This window comes from Rhinopithecus roxellana, chromosome 8 (assembly GCF_007565055.1).
Source record: "Rhinopithecus roxellana isolate Shanxi Qingling chromosome 8, ASM756505v1, whole genome shotgun sequence".
NCBI classification, from domain to species: Eukaryota; Metazoa; Chordata; class Mammalia; order Primates; family Cercopithecidae; genus Rhinopithecus; species Rhinopithecus roxellana.
Genome location: NC_044556.1, coordinates 49,275,990 through 49,296,524, shown reverse-complemented (window position 1 = coordinate 49,296,524; position 20,535 = coordinate 49,275,990). Strand labels below are relative to the sequence as shown.

Genomic DNA, 20,535 nt, shown 5'->3' with positions numbered 1-20,535 from the left:
TTATAACAAAGCTTATTTACTTCAAAGCACAATTGAGAAAAGCAAATCCAGACAAAGCCCAAACTAGAATCCTAGAGGGATTCCATTGCTAAGAATTGCCATGTGTTCTGTAATTACTGTAATGTAGTTACGGCAAGTAATAGACTTGAGTTTTTCTCTTTTTTCCCTTCTTTCTTACAATTTAAAAAAGATTTGGCTTTTTACTCTAAAAGTTTGGGTTCATTGCAGAAATTACAGTCCTTCCATATCCAACTGTGACTGGCACTTAAGGAGAGACAAATGCTAAGATCCAAAGAGTTTTGAAAGACCCTAATTGCTACCCCCACCAGGTCCCGCATTCCATGGGTAACTGGAGTCAGCAACCCCTGGTACAAGACAGCAAGAACTGGGCTTTAAGAGTGAATCAGAATTATGCAGGAATACACTGTACATCTGCTATTAAGCCCACACCCCAAATCACTAGAACGTGAGAATGTAGAAATCTCTGAGAACAGAATGTATTTCAAACACACACAAACATAGACTATTGCATATCATTTTTAGTTGAGGTCAAAATTATTAAAGCCCTATTTCCCCAGTTAAAAGCAGGGAGTTCTATTAGTATGTCTTCTTCATTTATATCACAGATTAATATAAACCCAGTCTAGAGGTATCACTTCTTTCTAAACTTAACTTCATTTCAGCAGCATACATGGAATATTAATTCTTTTCAAAGTTTTTATTCCAGACCCATTAGATCTACAAGAGACTAGAAAGAATTGGAGCAAAGTAAGTGGGCCTGGGTTTGTAGGATCCTCACAAACTTCTCCTGGATTCTTCTTTTACAAAGTTTCTCTACCATACAAGCATATGTTTAAAAAGCCAACATTATTGAGGTTAGGTATGCCCTTCAGGGGTGTTGCCTAGAATGGTTAAATGCCATTCAATTTCAAGCTTAAAGAAGGCTAACAATCATGGTGTGGAATTTTTCCTTACCAGCAGCATGGCTAACGTATGTGTTTTACGTAATGTCTGACACTCTGGTAAAGTATGCCTGACAAATGAGCTTAAAGCAGAATGGAAAGGAAAGAGGAGAGAATTGGAACACGATGCAAAGGGAAGATGGTTATACACTGCTAATTCTGTACAGTGAGATCCAAGGACACCACCATGTGGTGTCTGATTTAATTTCTTTTTAAAAGAGGACATTTTCAGTCCTAAGTTACTCAAGACTTTATTCTCCTATTATTACTCCTCAGCTCAGTCACTCTTCTCTTCCCCACAATTCCAAAACTATGTTGCAGTTCTTTAAGGGTCAGCCCTCATGAAGAGCTATTTTCTTATTTTGCCTACTTTGACTCTGTAAAATTCCAACAGGCAAAATAAAGGCTAAAAAAATGTTTTTGCCTTTACTCGTTTTCAAAATCTGTCAAACTCTCCTCAGCATAAAATTAATTATTCCTTTAACTAATCAACACACAAGGACAAATGAGTAGTACTTTGGGTTACTTCCTTCTCTTCCTCCCTCTCTTCCATAGACTGAGATAAGGCTTCTCAAAACCATGGGATGTATTAGCAGTACAGAAAAGGGACAGCACCCAGTGCTGAATGAGTCAGCACCCAGTGCCTCCTACCCATTCCCTTCTATACCAGCTGGTGGGCTCCCATTTCACATCTGGCTGAGAGTTACCTCAGAACTTGGGAAACTGACACTCTCTGCACATTTCCAGATAGAAAGATCTGAAGGTCACTAGCATCAAAATCTACTGTCGGGAGGCCGAGGTGGGCGGATCACAAGGTCAAGAGATCGAGACCATCCTGGCTAACATGGTGAAACCCCGTCTCTACTAAAAATACAAAAAATTAGCTGGGCGTGGTGGTGGGCACCCGTAGTCCCAGCTACTTGGGAGGCTGAGGCAGGAGAATGGCATGAACTCAGGAGGTGGAGCTTGCAGTGAGCTGAGATCGCACCACTGCACTCTAGCCTGGACGACAGAGCGAGACTCCATCTCAAAAAAATATATAAAAAAACCTACTGTCACTGGGGGCAGACCCATTTCACAAAAGCCTCAGGCCTGAGAGAAATTGAAGAGATCTCTTTTCCTGTCCCACTCTACTGTGTGGAGTAAAAATTTTCATACAGGAACACATAGATATTACGTTTCAATACTGTTGACAAGAAATATGAATATAATAAACTTCATGTAACAACCAAGATTTTGAATCCTCCTAAGTGGCCCACTTATTTAATGGGTATTGGATAAAAACAAAATTCTAGTACAACTGAAGACTGTAAATCCTGAGAGTTGGTTATAATAGGATCTGGCCTGGATTTTTAAATGGCACACCATTCAAAAAGTGGTTGGGAACATAAAAGGTTCTCCACAAAAGCCTTTTGCTGCAGAAGGTAGCCTTGGATGGTTAAAGTAGTATTTACTCTTAGCAATTAACCACCAAAGCATTTAGTTATTTGCACCCCAGCAAAACAACAATCCCATACTTTACTCCATCACACCTGGAATCCAAGAGGTCTACAAGTCCAAAGACAACTGCATTGTCAGCTTTGCATGGGAAAGACAGGAGGTAGCTAAACTGACCTGTAGGTGCCCTTTCAGTGTGGCTAGGCTCATCTGAGCAGTCAGGGAGTCTCTCATTCATCAATAGTTTAGCCTCCTTTAGTACTATTTGACTTATCTGTAAAATGGAAGAGCCCCAGCTACTTGGGAAAAAATGTTTTATCTCTGAACCCCAAAAGTGGATTGAATACTTTTCAGCTCACAAATGGAATTCAATGACCCCATTTAATCATCAAACCCTTTAAAAAGAAGAGGCAGGAGAACAAAATGATTTTGTTAACACTTGGTGCAAAGAACGATACTTTTCATGGTTGGGAATGCCAGGAATACTTTCTTGCTTCTTGGCCTAACAATCTTTAAAATGAGGGAACCTTTTAGGTGCATCAAATGAATGAAATGAACTTGAGCAGTTTATCTAGAGCAGTGTTTAGTGTAGTGATGTGTACAGGGTTGGCCATATTGATCTAAGAACGTGGAAGGCTAGACTAGAGAAAAAAATCTGAAGAAGCATTTATCAAAAGCCTGAAATTCTCCAATGCAGTCTCTTAAGACCAATGAAAAGGCATTTTTTTTTAATTAAAAAAAAAAAAATGCAGGCACATAAAAATCTTTCAAGGATGAAAGACATGAAAGTACTCCCTGGTTCCACTCCTACCTTCAGAACTGTTTGCTGAGAGAGAAAAGACAGAAGCAGGGCCAGGCAAAGTGTGAAAACTTTCGGGAATTTGCCAATACAGCCTGAGCCTTGGCACCAAACTAAAACAAAAAAGTAGATGTTCTGCATTCTGCTTTTCTTATAATGCTGAGACATATTTCCTTTAGAAGTTAAAACAAACACGACAAAGTGGCCTGCGCCTATGCTGGGCTAAAAAGGGACCTTCTGACAGGCCTAGTGTCTGGGTTGGATCAGGTGCCACAAAACTTTTCAGTCACTTACCCAATGAGTTTTGTGTTAGAGAGGGGTCAGGTATGGGATCTGAAGGAGGCTATTAAAGGAAGAATGTGAAATGAGAGGAAAACGGGTTCTTGTGGGGCATCTGGTATCATATAAACAACACACATTGTGCCACATACTCTGGGAATATAGAGAACCCATGCAAGAAAAGCTGCCCTTGCAATTAGGCAGCTGTTAAGTAGGGCAGCGGTCTAGCACAAGCCCATTCCTTGGAGAGCCAAGGTAGCAGTGATAGAATCTCCGCCCAACAAGGATCCTAAGAGTTTGCTGTTCTTTCGTTTTAGGAAAAAGCTTCCTATATAGTTATTCCTGCAGCGCCCCCAAACAGGTCTTGGTGAAAACCTATAGGCAGAAATAATACTTCTAGCTGGGGCTAGGAGGCTTCCATTTACCTTCTTCTCATATGTATATTTTTTTTCTTAAAATAAATTCCGTGAACTCATAAAGCTCTCATCTGCAATCAAATGCAAAAGCAGAGCGTCCTACTCAGAGGCTCTGAAACACACATATCAGCCTCAAAGCAAATCAGCCTTCCAGTCTCAGGTAAGACTGGTTCAGTCCAGAAAGGCAAGGGAGATGCTTCTCCTGAATCCTTGGAGGCAAGAAGGGATCCCTTCAGATGGGCTTGTATAGCAGAGTAGTAACATACTTCTTCTTGTAGCGATGGGTTGCACTAAGGACCATCACACTGTCCTGCAAGAAAAGAAACATACGCAGCTAATTCATTAGTTCAGACAGTAGGTAGCTCTTCCCAGCCATCAGTCCTTCAGTCACTCACTTTTAACAGAGATAGTTTGATGTGAGAGAAGGAGGTCAGATAAGTTTTAGTTCCAATTCTGACTCCTGTCATCATTCTACTTGTGGCCTTGGGTAATCTACTTAGTGTGTCCAAGTCTTTTATCTCATCATTACAAAAGATAACACCTACCATTAAGGTGGCTCTGATGATTACATGAGAATATCTGACATAGTTTCTGACACATAAAAGTGCTGAAGAAATATTAGTCTCCTACCTTGCTCCCTTCCCTACTTTAAATTCTAATATTGGGCCTAAAACTAGCAAGGAAAAAAAAAAGAAAGAAATATTCTGGCATCCATTTCTAGAAGAAAGTCTTAAAGACAATGAGAAAAAAAGAAACAATCCTTCTGAAAAACTATCTCCAAGTCCCAAAGCAGGTCTAATTTCCATTTAATGCCAGGGATGAATTCAAAAAGATCTCTCTGATTTAGAGGGAACCTAGGAATCCCTCTCCATCCTCGAACAAAGTAGATGCCAAAATCCTCTTCAGAAAGACACCCAATCCAATGGATCAATTCCAAACCGCCTAAACAATCTGAGAGAATCAGGAATGGGTCTGAACCAAGATGAGCCACAACAACCAACACCTTCACCTGAGTCAGAACCAGTAAGAAGAGAGCAAGAGGCACCATTTCCCAGGCTGTGTTGCAGACTACAGATGTACCACAGGAGGAGATGGCAAGCCTAGGTAAATTAAATGACACCCAACGAGCAGTTACAGGAGGCAAAATCCATCAGATCCCAAAGAACCTAAGCAAATCCGATTAAGAACAAGTGTATCCTTCTACCTTCCCCTATAAGGTATTATCCACCATGAATGCTTCTCGCGTTAACACTCCAGAGTTGACACAAAGCCTAAATACGACAGAAGCAAGGCAGGTAAAAAATTCACTTTTACACTTCCACAGGTTTTGTGGAAATGAGAAAAACCTACTTGGAAATACCTGGCATAATGATAATATAGGAAAGAATATGAAGTTAACATAGGAGGATTGGACCTCAGCAGTCCTGTCTCTGGTACTCACTGGCAATTTGACCTTCTCTGAGCCTTAGTTTCTTTATCTATAAAACAGGGGTTAAAAATAATACTTACCAGGTTATTATAAAAATTAAATTCAATAATATATTTTTAAGTGTTATATTGTACCACATAATTTGTTAGCTGTATCAGTGATTTCCCAAATCCAGCTATATATCCAAGTAAAAGCAGCTTAAAAAAACTATAGGGCCCATCCTAGATGCACTTATTCAGAATCTCTAGGAATGGAGCTGCTGAATCTGTATTTTTACAATCTTCCCCAGGAGACTCTGATGATAATCAGCCTGGTTTGATAATCACAGAGCTATATAACTTTATTCCAATAGCCAAACCACAAAGACACAACAAGACAGAAAAGAATGGCTATTTTCAGCCCAGACTCTAAAGCAGCAGAAAAACCAAGGAGGACTCTAGAGTTGAAGAGACAGGGCAAATCTGGTCACATCTCTCCTTTAACTCGTGTATAGAAGAGATGCAAGCACCTGAGTATATATGAATGAGGCACCTGAAAGTAGCTCAATTCCACCTTCAAAAAAGTGAAAGCCTTAATATCACATTAAAGCATTCTTTGAACTAGAAGCTAAACCTGCTTTTTCTGCAGAATAAATCCTATGCTATGAACTCAAACTTAAGTAAATAGCTGGTGGAAAGACTCTAGCCACCCAAAAAATAACTGGGCAGCAAAAAAGTCCTATCAGAAGGCAATTCAGCCAGCCAGAACACAGAGACTGAGATTTTAAAACAAATAACCTATTAGTTAAAAAAAGAGAGTTCTTCTATAATTTGATCATTACTGCCAGTTTCAGCTTCAATGAAATAGCAGAGAAAGTAACCACTGAGAACATATGTTACCCTTGACCTCTCATTCCAGGGAGCTCTGTGAAGAGCCGGGGCCACCACTCACCTTAATGGACAATGCATAGAGATGGTTCAGCATAACATGGTTGGGCTCAGGGAGTAAGGCTGGGTCACACTAAGAGAGAGAGAAAAAAATTACTAAATGAAATTAAGGCACAGACAAACCAAACAGCTTACTCTTCCTCAGAGCTCTTTGAGAAATTTAAACTAGAATGCGCTCTTTTCAATAATGTACCCACTCTACTATGTATCAATAATAAAATCCTATTACAGAAAATTAGAAAAATTACCAGTCCAGGGCAGAAATCTTATGCCTCAGCATCTACTAATCTTCCTTAAGAGAGTTAAAATGAAAATCTTGCCCACAACACACAAGGAAGAGTTGTGGCAAAATGCAAGGCAAAAATAATCATAGTAGGAATCAAGTAGATTGAATAGAGACATAAATTATATACAAAAAAACTTTTATAATTCTTTTGTACATCCCCAAATGATAACTACTCCTTCATGCTGTGCTCAAATAGAAGTCCATAGCTCTGATCCTGATTTTATAACGATGAGGAGACAACTACGATTTTTTATATGAGTGGCTGAAGCAGCTGTGACTCAGCACTGGAAAAAGGCAATCTGTAATGTTACTGATATGTGTATGACTTGTAATCTCAACACACCTCTGTAATCATCCTAACCTCCAGGATCTCTGAACTTTGGTCCAAATGGTCCTAGACACTCCCAGATGCGCCAGTAATACTGAGGATACTCACAGAAATATTAGTGTCTTTGTTAAGAATAACTTGAAGTAGATGAGGAGGAAGGATGGGTGGGGATTTGAATCTTTCCTCAGATCGAAACACATACATTTCTTGACCATAAGGCCCTGGGGGTGAGCTGGAAAGGTCTGAAAGATATTTATACAAATATGAGAAAGAGTTGGAGAATTAGCAAGAATGCATGGAAAAAGTTATCAATACATGACAGCTAACATTAAATATAGTAGAAGTCCTGGATCACAAACTTGTGACCTGTGGGATCTACAGCTGTAAGGTAACCAGAGAAAAAATCCGAGTCCCCTGGACATAAACCATGAAGCTCCTCAACATGGCAACATGATTTGGGAGACAAAGAGATAAAGACTCAAAGACCCAGGCTCAAGGAAGAGCTATTACATTTATCAGTTGTAGGACCTTGGAAGAATCCCTTCATAATGGTCAGTTTCTTCATAAAATAAAAATAATATTTGCCCTATTTCATGATGTTTTTGAGGAAATCAAATTAGATAATGGATGTGAAGATGCCTTGTAACTTTCAAACAATGGGAAAAGATTAGATTTTTTTTTCCAGCCAAACAACAAGTTTATAAACCCCTAAGACTACCAATACAATAATGATTGCAACAATAAGGACAAAATGTATGTAACTGTCATTAGGGAAATGCAAATCAAAACCATAATAAGCTACCATTTCATACTCACTAGGACAGTTAAAATCAAACAGATAGACAGTAACAAGTGTCAACAAAGGAATGGAGAAATTGGAACGCTCACACTATTCCCACTGCTAGAGGGAATGTAAAGTAGTCCCGCCACTTTGGAAAACAGTTTGGCAGTTCCTCAAATAGTTAAACATAAAGTTACTACATGACCCAGCAATTATACACTGGGTATATACCCAAAAGAAATGAAAACATATGTCCACACAAAAACTTGTATGTTCATAGTAGCATTATTTATAATAGCCAAAAAGTAGAAACAATCAAGATGTCTATTAACTAATGAATGGATAAACAGAGTATGTCCATACAATGGGCTCTTATTCAGCCATAAAAAAGAGCAAAGTACTGATACATGGTTACAAGATGGATGAACCCTGAAAACACGATGCTAAGAAGCAAGTCACAAAAGACCACAATTTGTAGGATTCCACTGATATGAAAAGTCCAGAACAGGCAAATCCTTAAGACAGCAAGATTTGTGGTTGCCAGAGGCGGAGGGGAGGAGGGAATGAGATGTGACTGCTAATGGGTACAGGGTTTATTCTGCAGGTGATAAAAATACTCTGGAATTAGATAGCTGTGATAATCACACAGCTCTGAGTATACTAAAAATTACTGAGTTGTACAATTTAAGAGTTAATTTTATGATGTATAAATTACACCTCCAAAAAAATGAAAAAAGTATGCAGACAAGAATAGAAGGAAACATACTAAAATGAAGAGAAATATATTATGATAGTATCTTTTATTTAATTTTTTTTTTTTTTTTTTTTTGAGACGGAGTCTGACTCTGTCACCCAGGCTGGAGTGCAGTGGCCGGATCTCAGCTCACTGCAAGCTCTGCCTCCCGGGCTTACGCCATTCTCCTGCCTCAGCCTTCGGAGTAGCTGGGACTACAGGCGCCCGCCACGTTGTCCTGCTAGTTTTTTGTATTTTTTTTTAGTAGAGACGGGGTTTCAACGTGTTAGCCAGGATGGTCTCGATCTCCTGACCTCGTGATCCGCCCATCTCGGCCTCCCAAAGTGCTGGGATTACAGGCTTGAGTCACCACGCCCGGCCAGTATTGTTTCTTTTTTGAGACAGGGTCTTGCCCTGTCACCTAGGCTGGAGTGCAGTGGCTTGATCACGGCTCACTACAGCCTTGACCTCCTGGGCTCAAGCGATCCTCTTACCTCAGCCTTCAGAGTAGTTGGTACTAAAGGCACATGCCACCATGCCTAGCTAATTTTTTGATTTTTTTGTAGAGAGAGGGCCTCACTATGTTGCCCAGGCTGGTCTCAAACTCCTGGGCTCAAATGATCCTCCCACTTCAGCCTCCCAAAGTGCTAGGATTACAGGTGTGAGCCACCAAATTCATTGTAAGAACTAAGTTCCAGTGTTCTATTGCACAGTAGAGTGAATATAGGTAACAATAATGTAACAAAATAAAATAGCTAGAAGAAAGGATTTTGAATGTTATCACCACAAAGAAATGACAAATGTTTGAGATGATGAATACGCTAATTGTCCTGACTTGATCATTACACATATGAAATGTATTGAAACATCACATTGTATCTCACAAATATGTACGATTGTTATGTGTCAATTAAAAATAAAAAAACACATACAAGGCAAAAGGAAAAAAAGTAGAATACTCTGATAATAAATACTATCTTTAAAACATATGGAACCTGAAACTTTACAAAGTATTATGCTTTGTTATTTTGTTACATGATCCACAAAATACCCTTGGGAAATGCACAAAATAGTTTTTATTGCCTTTTCACCAGAAAAAAAATGAATACAAATTGGTTATTTGCCTAAAGTTACATACATGACTAGATAGTAAATGAGGGCAGACTAAAATCCATTATCTGTAGATTCCCAGTAAAAAATGGATTATAAGCGTTACCTCAATAGATTGGGAAATTAGGGGAAAGAGGGAAATATCAAAAGTATGTTAGTTTCCTCTCTATATAATTATGATTACATGTCTATTATTTACTGGTTACTTAGCCAGAATCATATAATACAAAAATTAGTCACAAGTATCCTCATAATCTAAATCGGCATTTTTAAACCCTTTTAGATTATTGTCCTACCAGTCAAAAATAATGTCCAGTTTAACCTTCTGAGCTTATATGATGAAAACAACATTTTCAAAATTTTCCTCAATAGATTATTACACTATTGATAAATCTTTTTTTTTTTTTTTTTTTTTTTTTTGAGACGGAGTCTCGCTCTGTCACCCGGGCTGGAGTGCAGTGGCGTGATCTCGGCTCACTGCAAGCTCAGCCTCCCGGGTTCAGGCCATTCTCCTGCCTCAGCCTCCCGAGTAGCTGGGACTACAGGCGCCGGCCACCACGCCCAGCTAATTTTTTGTATTTTTTTAGTAGAGACGGGGTTTCACCGTGTTAGCCAGGATGGTCTTGATCTTCTGACCTCATGATCCGCCCGCCTCGGCCTCCCAAAGTGCTGGGATTACAGGCATGAGCCACTGTGCCAGGCTTTTTTCTTTTTTTCTTGAGACAAAGTCTCACTCTGTCACCCAGGCTGGAGTACAGTGGCGCCTTCTCAGCTCACTGCAACCTCCCTCTCCCAGGTTCAAGTGATTCTCCCGCTTCAACCTCCTGAGTAGCCAGCCGGGACTAGAGGCGTGTATCACCACGCTTGGCTAATTTGTATTTTTATTAGAGACAGGGTTTCACCATGGTAGCCATATTGGTCTCGAGCTCCTGACCTCAGGTGATCCCCCGACCTAGGCCTCCCAAAGTGCTGGGATTACAGGCCTGAGCCACTGTGCCCAGGCAATAATTTCCTTTAGAAACAGCAAAGCCACCCTTCTCCCCTGAAATTCAAATATGTTCCACTTAAGGTATTGTGCCTCCTCAGCTGAGAATCACTGAAAGGATAAGTCCCTGGTTTTACTGTGAAGAAACTCAGAATGAAAACGGTTGAGAGATTTGTTCATGATAGCAAAACTACTTAGTAGCAGAGGTAGGCTTTGAACTCATTAGAGAGAAGTGTGCTCACTGGGAATACAGTGCACAATTCTTTAGATAGTCTTAGCTCTTATTGTAAAGTAAAAAAATGGTAACTACAAGTGTGGTTAGCAAAACATTCTCTGATACTATAGCAATTCTAAGTAGAGATGAAGGCCTTGGATCAAGTAATATTATAGGAAATAAAAGTATAAAGATCTTTTCCGCTACCAAAGATTTTTTTTTTTTTTTAACCAAAAACTTACAACATTTCAATTATCTACAACAGAATTGTCGCGGGGAGGGGGGCGGGGGGCAGGGGCAGTGGTTGTCTTGTTTTTGAGGCAGGATCTCACTCTATTACCCAGGCTGGAGTGCGGAGGCTCAAACATAGTTCACAGCAGCCTCAACCTCCTGGGCTCAAGTAATCCTCACGCCTCAGCCTCCCAAGTTGTTGGGCCCACAGACTTGTGCCATTACACTCGGCTAATTTTTAAAAATTTTTTGTAGAGATGGGTCTTGCCATATTGCCTAGGCTGTTGGTTTTCTTTTCTTTTTTTTAACCTTTTTTTTTTCCCCCACACTTTTTGGGCCTCATAAAATCATGAAACTGCTAACTGAGCTCTCAAACTGGCAGGATTAAGATGGGGCATACCCAACAAACTACATACATGTATCTTCTCTTCTGAGTAATATCATCAAAGGTCAGTGGAAAACTTGAAATATTACTAGAAACAGCTTTTCAAACTATAGGCTGTAGCCCATTAGTGGTTATAAAAGATAACATGGAAAATAGAGTGTATCACATGTAATAAGGTAAACATTGTATCATGAGACTTGTGTTACAGTGTGTGTGTGTGTGTGTGTGTGTGTGTGTGTGTATGTTTGCTGCAAAGAAAAGACTTAAATGTTTATAGGAGAAATATCTCTGTCTCTCTCTTGCCTCCCACCCCCCACTCTCTCTCCCTTTCTCTCTCTCTCTCTCTATATATATATATATATAAACACACACATAAACAACTTTTAGGAAGGAACATACATTACAAGAAAGACACAGCAAGAGAGAGTAAATACTACAAAATTACCTCTACAAGATGTCTCAGAACTTTCCAAAGAATCTAGCTTTAAAGCATCAAACACCTCAAAATCAGATTTCTTGACATGGATCAAATTGTTAATTGTGCCGAGCTGACTGGTAACCACAGGCTGAAACAGTGAATACAAAGAATTAATGAGTCTTTCAAATCTATCTCTCCCATCCAACCTTCCTTTTTTACTAAAATTTACATGTGATTGTACTCAGCACCTCCACGTTTTATCAAGAGAGAAATCCTCCAGTGTAGAGGAGCTGTTGCCCATCAGTCTTGACAGAAATGACAGCTAAAATGAGACTGCTAAGTCAGTGGTTACCCTTGGAGATCAAGGCCTTACCTCTGATGGATCATGAACCCACTGTCCATCCACAAAGAACTTGTACTGATGTTCTCCCTCAGGGAGGTCCAGGATGGCAACAAAGTCATTATGGCTACAGAAGAAAAAAGAAAGGCAAACAGGCCAAGTTTCTTTTAGAAGACTGAATGTAAAAAACAAATGGCAATCATAGTATCATACGAATAATTTCCCAGATTCCTAAGCCTTGTATCCCTGGTGTAAAAAACAACATATAAACCCATTCTCCTTTTCTGTACCATCTTGGACATGTATTTACCAGCTCCTCCCAACAACGTTAGTTCTTAACCAATATCTGGAAAAGAATAATAAAAACATTAATCCCCTCAAATGGTTCACCTTAGTATAACTATTTTGCTTCAGTAGAACAAGTTCCTCACCAGTGCAAATGAGATAGGTAGGTTCAGGATACAGAAGTGCCTCAAGGTACTTTGTTTTGGTGAACCTTTTCTGGAAAATGAACTATCATCCAAAGGCTCATTCTGACAACCAGTTAAATCATTCATTATTGCTTTGGAAGCAACAAATAACATGACTACCTAGAACTTCAAAATGTGTTTTGCTTTAGTGCAGAAGTCAGAGCAACAAGACTCAGCCAGTTACAGAAGACTTCCCACAAGCATAGACAGGACTTGTATGACATAGTCCTAAAGAATGTAGTCACAAAGCTATTATGAATCCCTCTGAGGCAATGAAATTCTAAGGGATAAAACACCTCTGACTCACTATGAGGTTAAAAAAATCCCACAGATATACTAAGTGGCCACAGAAAAGGGCATGTTCTAGAGAGAGTCCTTAGCAGGTGGAGAAAAGTAGTCCAGCTGGGTCTCTCTTCTGAGAAAAGAAATCAGGTCTCTATTCCTGGACCCTGAGATTCAACCAAGATACTTGTCACCTCTTAATCAGTGGAATCTTGGTGCTCCAATTGTTGAAGGACCCAGAGATGAAGACCTCCTTGCCTCCTTCAGACCAGCGGATAACAGTGGGCCGGGCCTGCTGTGTGGGCTTTACGGAGTCCTCCAAATCCTGCTGCCATGATACAAACTCTTTGTCCCCAGGGAGCTGTAAGAAGGAGTAGGTCATCCCTAGAATAAACTGTGACCCAAGAATTCTAAAAAGGTCACTCTCCTTCCTAGAGTAGAGAAGGGGGCTAGGCTTTAGCTAAGGATATAAACCCCAAAATTAGCAACTAAATCAGAGTTTGAACAAATTATAGAAAAAGAACTCATCTAGGACCAAAAATGGTCAAATGGCCTATGCTCAAGCACTGCCTAAATTAAAGCCTAACTTTTGAGTCTACCTGTATCACTCACCCTTTCACAGCCTTAGACTCTCCCTTTAAAAAAAGAAAAAGAAAAAAAACTAACTCCCTACCACTAGTTTAACTCACAGGCAGGCAATTATGATATGCTTCTGAGTCTTTCTTATTTTTTTATTTTTTATTTGTTGAGACAGAGTCTTGCTCTGTCGCCCAGGCTGGAGTGCAGTGGCGCGATCTCGGCTCACTGCAAGCTCCGCCTCCCGGGTTCACACCATTCTCAGGCCTCAGCCTCCCGAGCAGCTGGGACTACAGGCGCCGCCACCTTGCCCGGCTAGGTTTTGTATTTTTAGTAGAGACGGGGGTTCACCGTGTTAGCCAGGATGGTCTCCATCTCCTGACCTCGTGACCCACCCACCTTGGCCTCCCTAAGTGCTGGGATTACAGGCTTGAGCCACCGTGCCCGGCCCGCTACTGAGTCTTTTTTAAGAGAAAAAAAAAATGAAAACAAAGTATGGTTCTGTAAAAAATAATTAAGTCAGTCATATACTTTTATAGGCAAATATGAATAGTCCTCAATTACCAGTTGTAATGGAAGTTAGAGATATCAAAATTCTAGTTTATAAGTAATTCATAAACGCTATTTCAGCTAACAAGTTACAAAAAGAAGAAACATCAAAAATTCAAAAACCAGATCACTGATTTCTTAAAACTTGAGAAGTGGCTATGAAATCTTACTTACTCCCCTATCCCAGGTTTATACTAATTATTTCAGGAGTAGGAATAAAAATTCTAGAACCTCAAGGAGCAAGAGATCAAAAATACAATTTCCTTTATCAAAAGTAGCTCTCTTATTAAATGAGGTTTGTGGGATTGTAAAAACAGTAACTCCTGTTTCTTTTCATTACTATCCTTTGGACCAAGAATTGGCAGCCAGCCAGTGAGCTAGATGCTTTTATCAAGTTTTATTTGAAAACAGCTCTACCCATTTGTTTACCTATTATTGTATTGATTGTTTGATTGAGAAAGGACCTTGCTCTGTCACGCAGGCTGGAATGCAGTAAGTGGTGTGATCATAGCTCACTGCAGCCTTGAACTCCTGGGCTCAAGCCATAGTTTCCAGAGAAGCTGAGACTAGAGGTCTGAACCAAAATACCTGCCTTGCTTACCTATATTGTCTATAGCTGCTTACATGCTAGAGTGGCAGAATTGTGTAGCTATAACAGAGACTGTATGGTCTACAAAGTCTAAACTGTTTACTATCTGGCCCTTTACAGAAAGATTGCTGACCCCTGTTTTAGACTGGTTTAAGAGACTTTGGTGAAGAAGACTGTATAGTATTAAGCCTAAATATTACTAAATAGAATAATGTGGGTTTTTTTTTTTTTATTAAAAAGGACTAGCTTATTCATTTGGGCTTTCTTTTCAAAATGGTTGACAGTTTCCCTTCCATACATTCTCTTGATATTCCTCAGAACTACAGTATAAGACATCAGTAGCAGGATAATCCAAAGTAAATAGAGAAAGATAATTGAAAGGACTTTCACATAAGGAATTGACTTCAGAGAAAACTACATATTATCAGAACGATGCACCCTGGCCTAACTGGCTGCGTTAGAATCAAGAATTTGACATATGCCTAAGAATAACCCTCAGATTCTGATATAAGATCTGGGAATCTATTTTTAAAAAGCTTTCTAGATAATACTGGGATTACGTTAAAATAAAGAAAAAAAGCTTCCCAGATATACCGTGATTATGTTAAAATAAACAAAAAACCCTCATCTTTAGAGGTACATCCTAAAATGTTACAGATAAAATAATATTTGATATAACGTCTGGGAATTTGTTTCAAAATAACTAGTGGGGGAATAGTGGACTGGGGTATAGATGTTACATGTTCATTCAAGATCTGATCATTCTTCAAACTGGGTGGCACGTATATAGATGTCATTATATTGTCTCCCCCTACTTTGATAATGTTTAAAATTTTCCAAAAAGTATTTAAAGAAATCTGAGGTGATTCTAACGTGCAAACAGGATTGAGAACCACTGAACTAGTCCACTGAAAAAGGCAGGCATTCAAGCAAAGTAGGCCCCCCTACCACTGTTTCTATCAGTTACTTTTATGACAGGATTTTCAGTTTAGAATTTGAAAGCTACAAACTATTAATATGCCTAGCTTTGGAGGAAAGCCCTTCCACTTATGACATGACATTTCTGTAGTAGGAATGAATGCGGCTGACTAGCAGAAAGATTATTTACTCCAAGTTACTCAGCAAAACTACCAGGAAAAGAGGCAAAACAACAATTAGAACTACAGTTTGATGTTTAAGTAAAATGTTGAGGTTAGAAGTAAAGAGGGTAGATTGAGAACTATAAAATTTTAGATTTAAATGAGACCTTAGGAATTATCTGAACTAATTTTCAGACCATCTGAAAATTATATGAATAATTTTCTTAATTCACAAATACCAAGACTGATGTGAGAGATAAGAATAATACAAAATAGGCCCCAGTTCAGACAGAGCAACCTGGCTTTTAATCAGGACACCAATTACTGCAGTCACAGTTCAACAAATACACTGTATTTAAATCCTGAGTCATCAGCGTAGGAAAAGGGTAAAAATATAATGAGGCAGATCATCTTTCGAAAGCTTTGAATAAGTAAATTCAGATGGCTTGTAGGTAGCCCAAATAAGAATGGAGAATAAACCCCAATAAGTGCTCCTTTTAATCACTCTCACTTCTCTGTGATTATGGTTGGTTGGTTTTTTTTTTTTTTTTCTTTTCTTTTGAGACAGAGTCTCACTCTGTCGCCCAGGCTGGAGTGCAGTGACTTGATCTCCACTCACTGCAATCACTGCCTCCCAGGTTCAAGCGATTCTCCTGCCTCAGCCTCCCGAGTAGCTGGGACTACAGGCATGCACCACCACGCCCAGCTAATTTTTTTTGTATTTTTAGTAGAGACGACGTTTCACCATGTTGGTCAGGCTGGTCTCGAACTCCTGACCTCAAATGATCCAATGTCCTCGGCCTCCCAAAGTGCTGGGATTACAGGCGTGAGCCACCGCGCCTGGCTGTGATGATGTTATCAATTGAGATCCAAGGAAATAAATCATGGAATCCAAATTCCACGTGCTAACAATATGACAAATAATACTCTATTCACTCTCTAAAGCCCCAGTTCCCTGGGAAGTGACGAAATGATAGGAAACATCAAATACACCCCAATCTCCTCAAGCCCTCCATTTTTCTATCTCATCCAGTCAGTCTACCTGGAGAAACTACCTGTATTTCATGCTGCCAGCTCTAAAAGCGATTAGAAACATTAGAATGGTAATTGCTGCTATCAGCTCCATCTGTCCTTTCTTTACAGAGTGAAAAAACAAGTTGGATCTTCCTGAAAGTCCTTGGAATTGAGAGCAAGGTCTTCAAGGCAGCTATGGGTTGTCGTTTTTTAGCCACGCAACATTTTGAAGTACTACTGGGGAGTAAACAAGTCGTGGAATCATTGGCTCTTCCACCTGCGGAGCAGCAGCGGGGCGTGAAAGAGGCACAGCCTCAGCCACAACTATAAAGTATGGGACAAAAATTAAGCAGTCAACCAAATGATGTCCTTAATTGATCCCCAAGACTAGGGGAAAGTATTCAATAAGCAAGTAGTTGCTGCTTACAGCCGTGCCAAAAGGGAAGATCACAAGTGCAGAGCTGCTAGAAGGGCAAAAATGATATTGATACATAGAAATTTTCAGAAAAAGAATTTCATGTAGCCACCTCAGGGCAAAGGTGAGAAACTACCACCTATGGTTAGCAACTCGTGCAACCTACCCTCTGAAGTTGTCCTCTGGGGCTAACAAACTACAAATTCGGCAACGCTATAGAGGAGAGCCACTCGTGCATGTTAGGAAGAACCAAGGATCGGGGATGTCTATTGTCCCCATCCTAAAAATGTGGCCAACAGATTAGTCAGAACACCAGGAAAACAAGAACTCCGCCTCTTTATCCTATTTTGAGGCGGCACTGCAAGAGGAATTACCATCCAACACCTCTGTCCCCGAAAAATCCTTTTAATTCAAAAAACCATAGCCCCGTTCGGCGCGGCAGAAAAGAACCAAGAAAGGGAAGAGGAGCCCGGAAATCAACCCGCTGCAGTACTGCCACCAACTGCGGGCGTGGGACCCTTACCTTGGAGTCGGGGAGGCTGAACACGCTGGGGTCGTCCGTACTGCCCACCATGATCTTGTGCTCCTTCCCCGGGGCATGACCGCCTGCGCCCTCGGAGCGGGCAGCCTTGGCACCGTGGCGCTCCCCGGACACCCGGTCGCTGGTGGTGTTTCCCATGGCTGCAGCTTGTCGGGGACCACCTACCGCGGAGAACCACACCGGGCTGGGAACACCTCAGCAGCCGCGTCAGGGGCGCCCCCCCGGCCCCGCCCATGCGCCTTGGGACAGGGCAAGGGATTTCCCCGCCCCAGGGAAGCCAAGCCCCGGAGCCTTCTCCCTCCTGGCCTGCGGGAATGCCAGCAAATACCCTAGTGCCCTCGCTGCCCCTAGTCGGGAAACAAGCTATCGGGACTCCCCCGCGTCCCCGCGCTCACTGCCAGGGGCGCCCCCACCCCAGTCACCTCGGGCGATGCGCTCCCTCCTCCAGGGGCCACTGAAGTGATGACTGTTCTGCAGATCAGGCCACCAATAAAGTTATTGAAATTGAAGCCGCACCCCTCGCTGGCGATCAGCGATTCCTCCTAAAATGGCTACAAGGCGGGCGGCGCGGACTCGGCCCCGTGCGCGTTCCCTGCGGCCTGCAGCCTCGGTGTCCCGGGCCCGCCGGCCTCTCTAGCCGCCGCCGCCTCGATGGTGGGCAGTCGCACGCAGCCTCCAGCGCCAGGAGGGGGCGCCAGGCAGGGCCTGTGCCTCCTGGGGGGACTGCACCCGGGATCATTGGAGCGCTGGGCCTCTGAGACTACCCGGCGGAAGGGACGTACCCACAGGACACTCGGAGGCCGCCTCCCTGGGCTTTGGCGCTCGGTACCGGGAGGAGCGGCGCGGCTTTCTACCCAGCCTGAGGTGCGCCAGCACGTTTTCTGGGCAGCATCTGTGTGTTAGGCGACGGGAGAGGTGGGTTCCTTATAGGGAATAAGAAAACTGAAACTGACTTCCAACTGCAGGCAGAAGGAAGCAGTGGCCATTGCTGGAGGTTAAAACTGTTCTGGCCGGGCGCGGTGGCTCACGCCTGTAATCCCGGCACTTTGGGAGGCCTAGGCGAGCGGATCACGAAGTCAGGAGATCAAGACCATCCTGGCCAACAAGTTGAAACCCGGTCTCTACTAAAAATACAAAAATTAGCTGGGCGTGGTGGCGCGCGCCGGAAGTCTCAGCTACTGGGGAGGATGAGGCGGGAGAATCGCTTGAACCCGGGAGGTGGAGGTTGCAGTGAGCCGAGATCTCACCACTGCACTCCAGCCTGGCGACCGAGCGACACTCCGTCCCTCCGCCCTCCCCCCGCCCCCCGCACCCCCCACAAGAAAAACCTGCTCAATGAGGAGAGACAAGGAAGGAGCTGTCAGCCCGACTGGGGTTGCAGGGAAGAATTCAAGATGGCGTATTTAGGAGCTAGACTTTGACAAATTAGTAAAATGTTAGTCTTAGGAGAATAACGAAAAGGCTTTCCTAGGCTAAGAAACACCATACGCAGTGAGAAACCTCAGAAGAAATAAAATTCAAGGAAGATAGCAACAACGAAAACATCAGAAGGAACCCTAAAGGTATAAAAAGGGCAAAGGCAGTCCTAGGGTTGGGAGGGATCCAGGTTTTTTATGAAAATTAGTGGAAGCCCTAAGGTACTTACCTTTGTATTATAAGTATTTGCATGTCTCCTTCTCTACTAGAAACGTTTATCTGTGTTACACAGACCAGCAGCGTTGGCATCACCTGGGAGCCTGTTAGAAATGTAGAATCAGGCCCCATCCCCAGGGTTCAGAATCTGCATTTTAACAGGATCACATTAACGTGTGTGAGAAGCAATGCTTTGACAGCTGGCAGAGAGCAGATCCAGATTTGATACCTTTTCATATTCTGCATATACCTTGTACAGAGCAGGCTTTTGCATTTGCGGAATGAAGGATACAGGAATACTGTTTACTGTAATACATTTCTAACAAGATATGCCACTTAGGCTGAAACACCGCCAATGATGGGGAACCCCAAGTTACATAGGCCACCCTTTCCGAGTGAGCAGCTCTATTTGTTGAAAAGTTCATTTTTATATTATGAAGTTGACAGCCCACTTAAGTACAACAAATTCACTACTACCCCATTCTTTGCTCTGCCCCCTTATAAACTCATTCTTTGGCTCATAAACCAAAGACAGTTTACAGGAAGAAAAAAAAAAAGGTACGATTTTACTGCAACTTCTTGCTCACCCCTCCGAAATCTTTACTGTCTGAGTACATCCTTTTTGGTTATCCCTACCTTTCTCCCTCCACCCCTCAATTCCTTACCATAGGACACTGAAGCAAGGCCCTTCAAGGTGTAATACATTAAACCTTGACTTGTGTAGTATTCAGTTTTCTGACCCCAACGTGGTTTCACCATGCCAAGTAATATGTCCTTGGTATGTATTTCCTTGCAGTAGTCAAATCAGCTTAGCAGAAACAAAGTATGTTAGCCAATGGAAAACTGAAGGAGAGAAATAAACTGTTTTTACACAGCTAAATGGAAATGACTTTTGTATTATCTCCTTTGGAAGATTATCATGACACTGTTCTGCCCTGCTCTGCTCTAACAACATTTGTAAGTTACTCAACAGTTAATAATAAAAGTCAATTTTGAATATTGCATGTTTTAGACACAGAACAAATGTAATATGACACTGTAGGAAGAATGAATTCTCCTTAGTCCCAAATTCCTTTTTTTTTCTTAGATTCAGGAATAAGTAGGTAAAGATACAAGATCTTCTTAACCAGTATCAGTATAATTGTTCCCTTTAGATTTATTGCTGTCACCCCAGTGCTCTTCTTTCTAAAGGGAAGGAAAAGAAGGAGGTCATAGGAAAAGTAATTGGTGGGGGTTGTCCTGATGTTACTGTGTCTAGGATGTCATTGCCCTGGTCTCCTCAGATCGACCATTCTGCCTAATAAACAGGAAAATAACATGGGTAACCTC

General features: G+C 41.6%; 1 protein-coding gene across 2 annotated transcripts; it reads right to left on the bottom strand.

Moving 5' to 3' along the window:
* Positions 1-2,196: 2,196 nt before the first annotated feature.
* On the bottom strand, positions 2,197-20,080 carry PRKAB2 (protein kinase AMP-activated non-catalytic subunit beta 2). Of its 2 annotated transcripts, XM_010384000.2 has the most exons (8): positions 17,997-20,080; positions 17,557-17,735; positions 13,006-13,172; positions 12,093-12,186; positions 11,747-11,867; positions 6,971-7,104; positions 6,253-6,321; positions 2,197-4,203 (listed from the first exon to the last, which is right to left on the bottom strand). In XM_010384000.2, exons 2-8 carry the CDS (start codon positions 17,710-17,712, stop codon positions 4,126-4,128), a joined length of 819 nt encoding a protein of 272 aa, XP_010382302.1. In that variant the 5' UTR covers positions 17,713-17,735; positions 17,997-20,080; the 3' UTR covers positions 2,197-4,125. The 2 variants fall into 2 exon arrangements, with proteins under 2 accessions (XP_010382302.1, XP_030792644.1); XM_030936784.1 differs by lacking the exon at positions 17,997-20,080 and having other exon boundaries at positions 17,557-17,905.
* Between the last annotated feature and the right edge of the window lie 455 nt (positions 20,081-20,535).

Coding starts and splice junctions, on each gene's coding strand:
- PRKAB2 (XM_010384000.2), bottom strand. CDS start 17,712: ATGGGAAACACCACCAGCGACCGGGTGTCCGGGGAGCGCCACGGTGCC. Junction 11,868..12,092: donor GGGTTCATGATCCATCAGAG/GTAAGGCCTTGA, acceptor TCACTGTTTCAG/CCTGTGGTTACCAGTCAGCT. Junction 6,322..6,970: donor ACAAAGACACTAATATTTCT/GTGAGTATCCTC, acceptor TCTCTCTCTTAG/TGTGACCCAGCCTTACTCCC.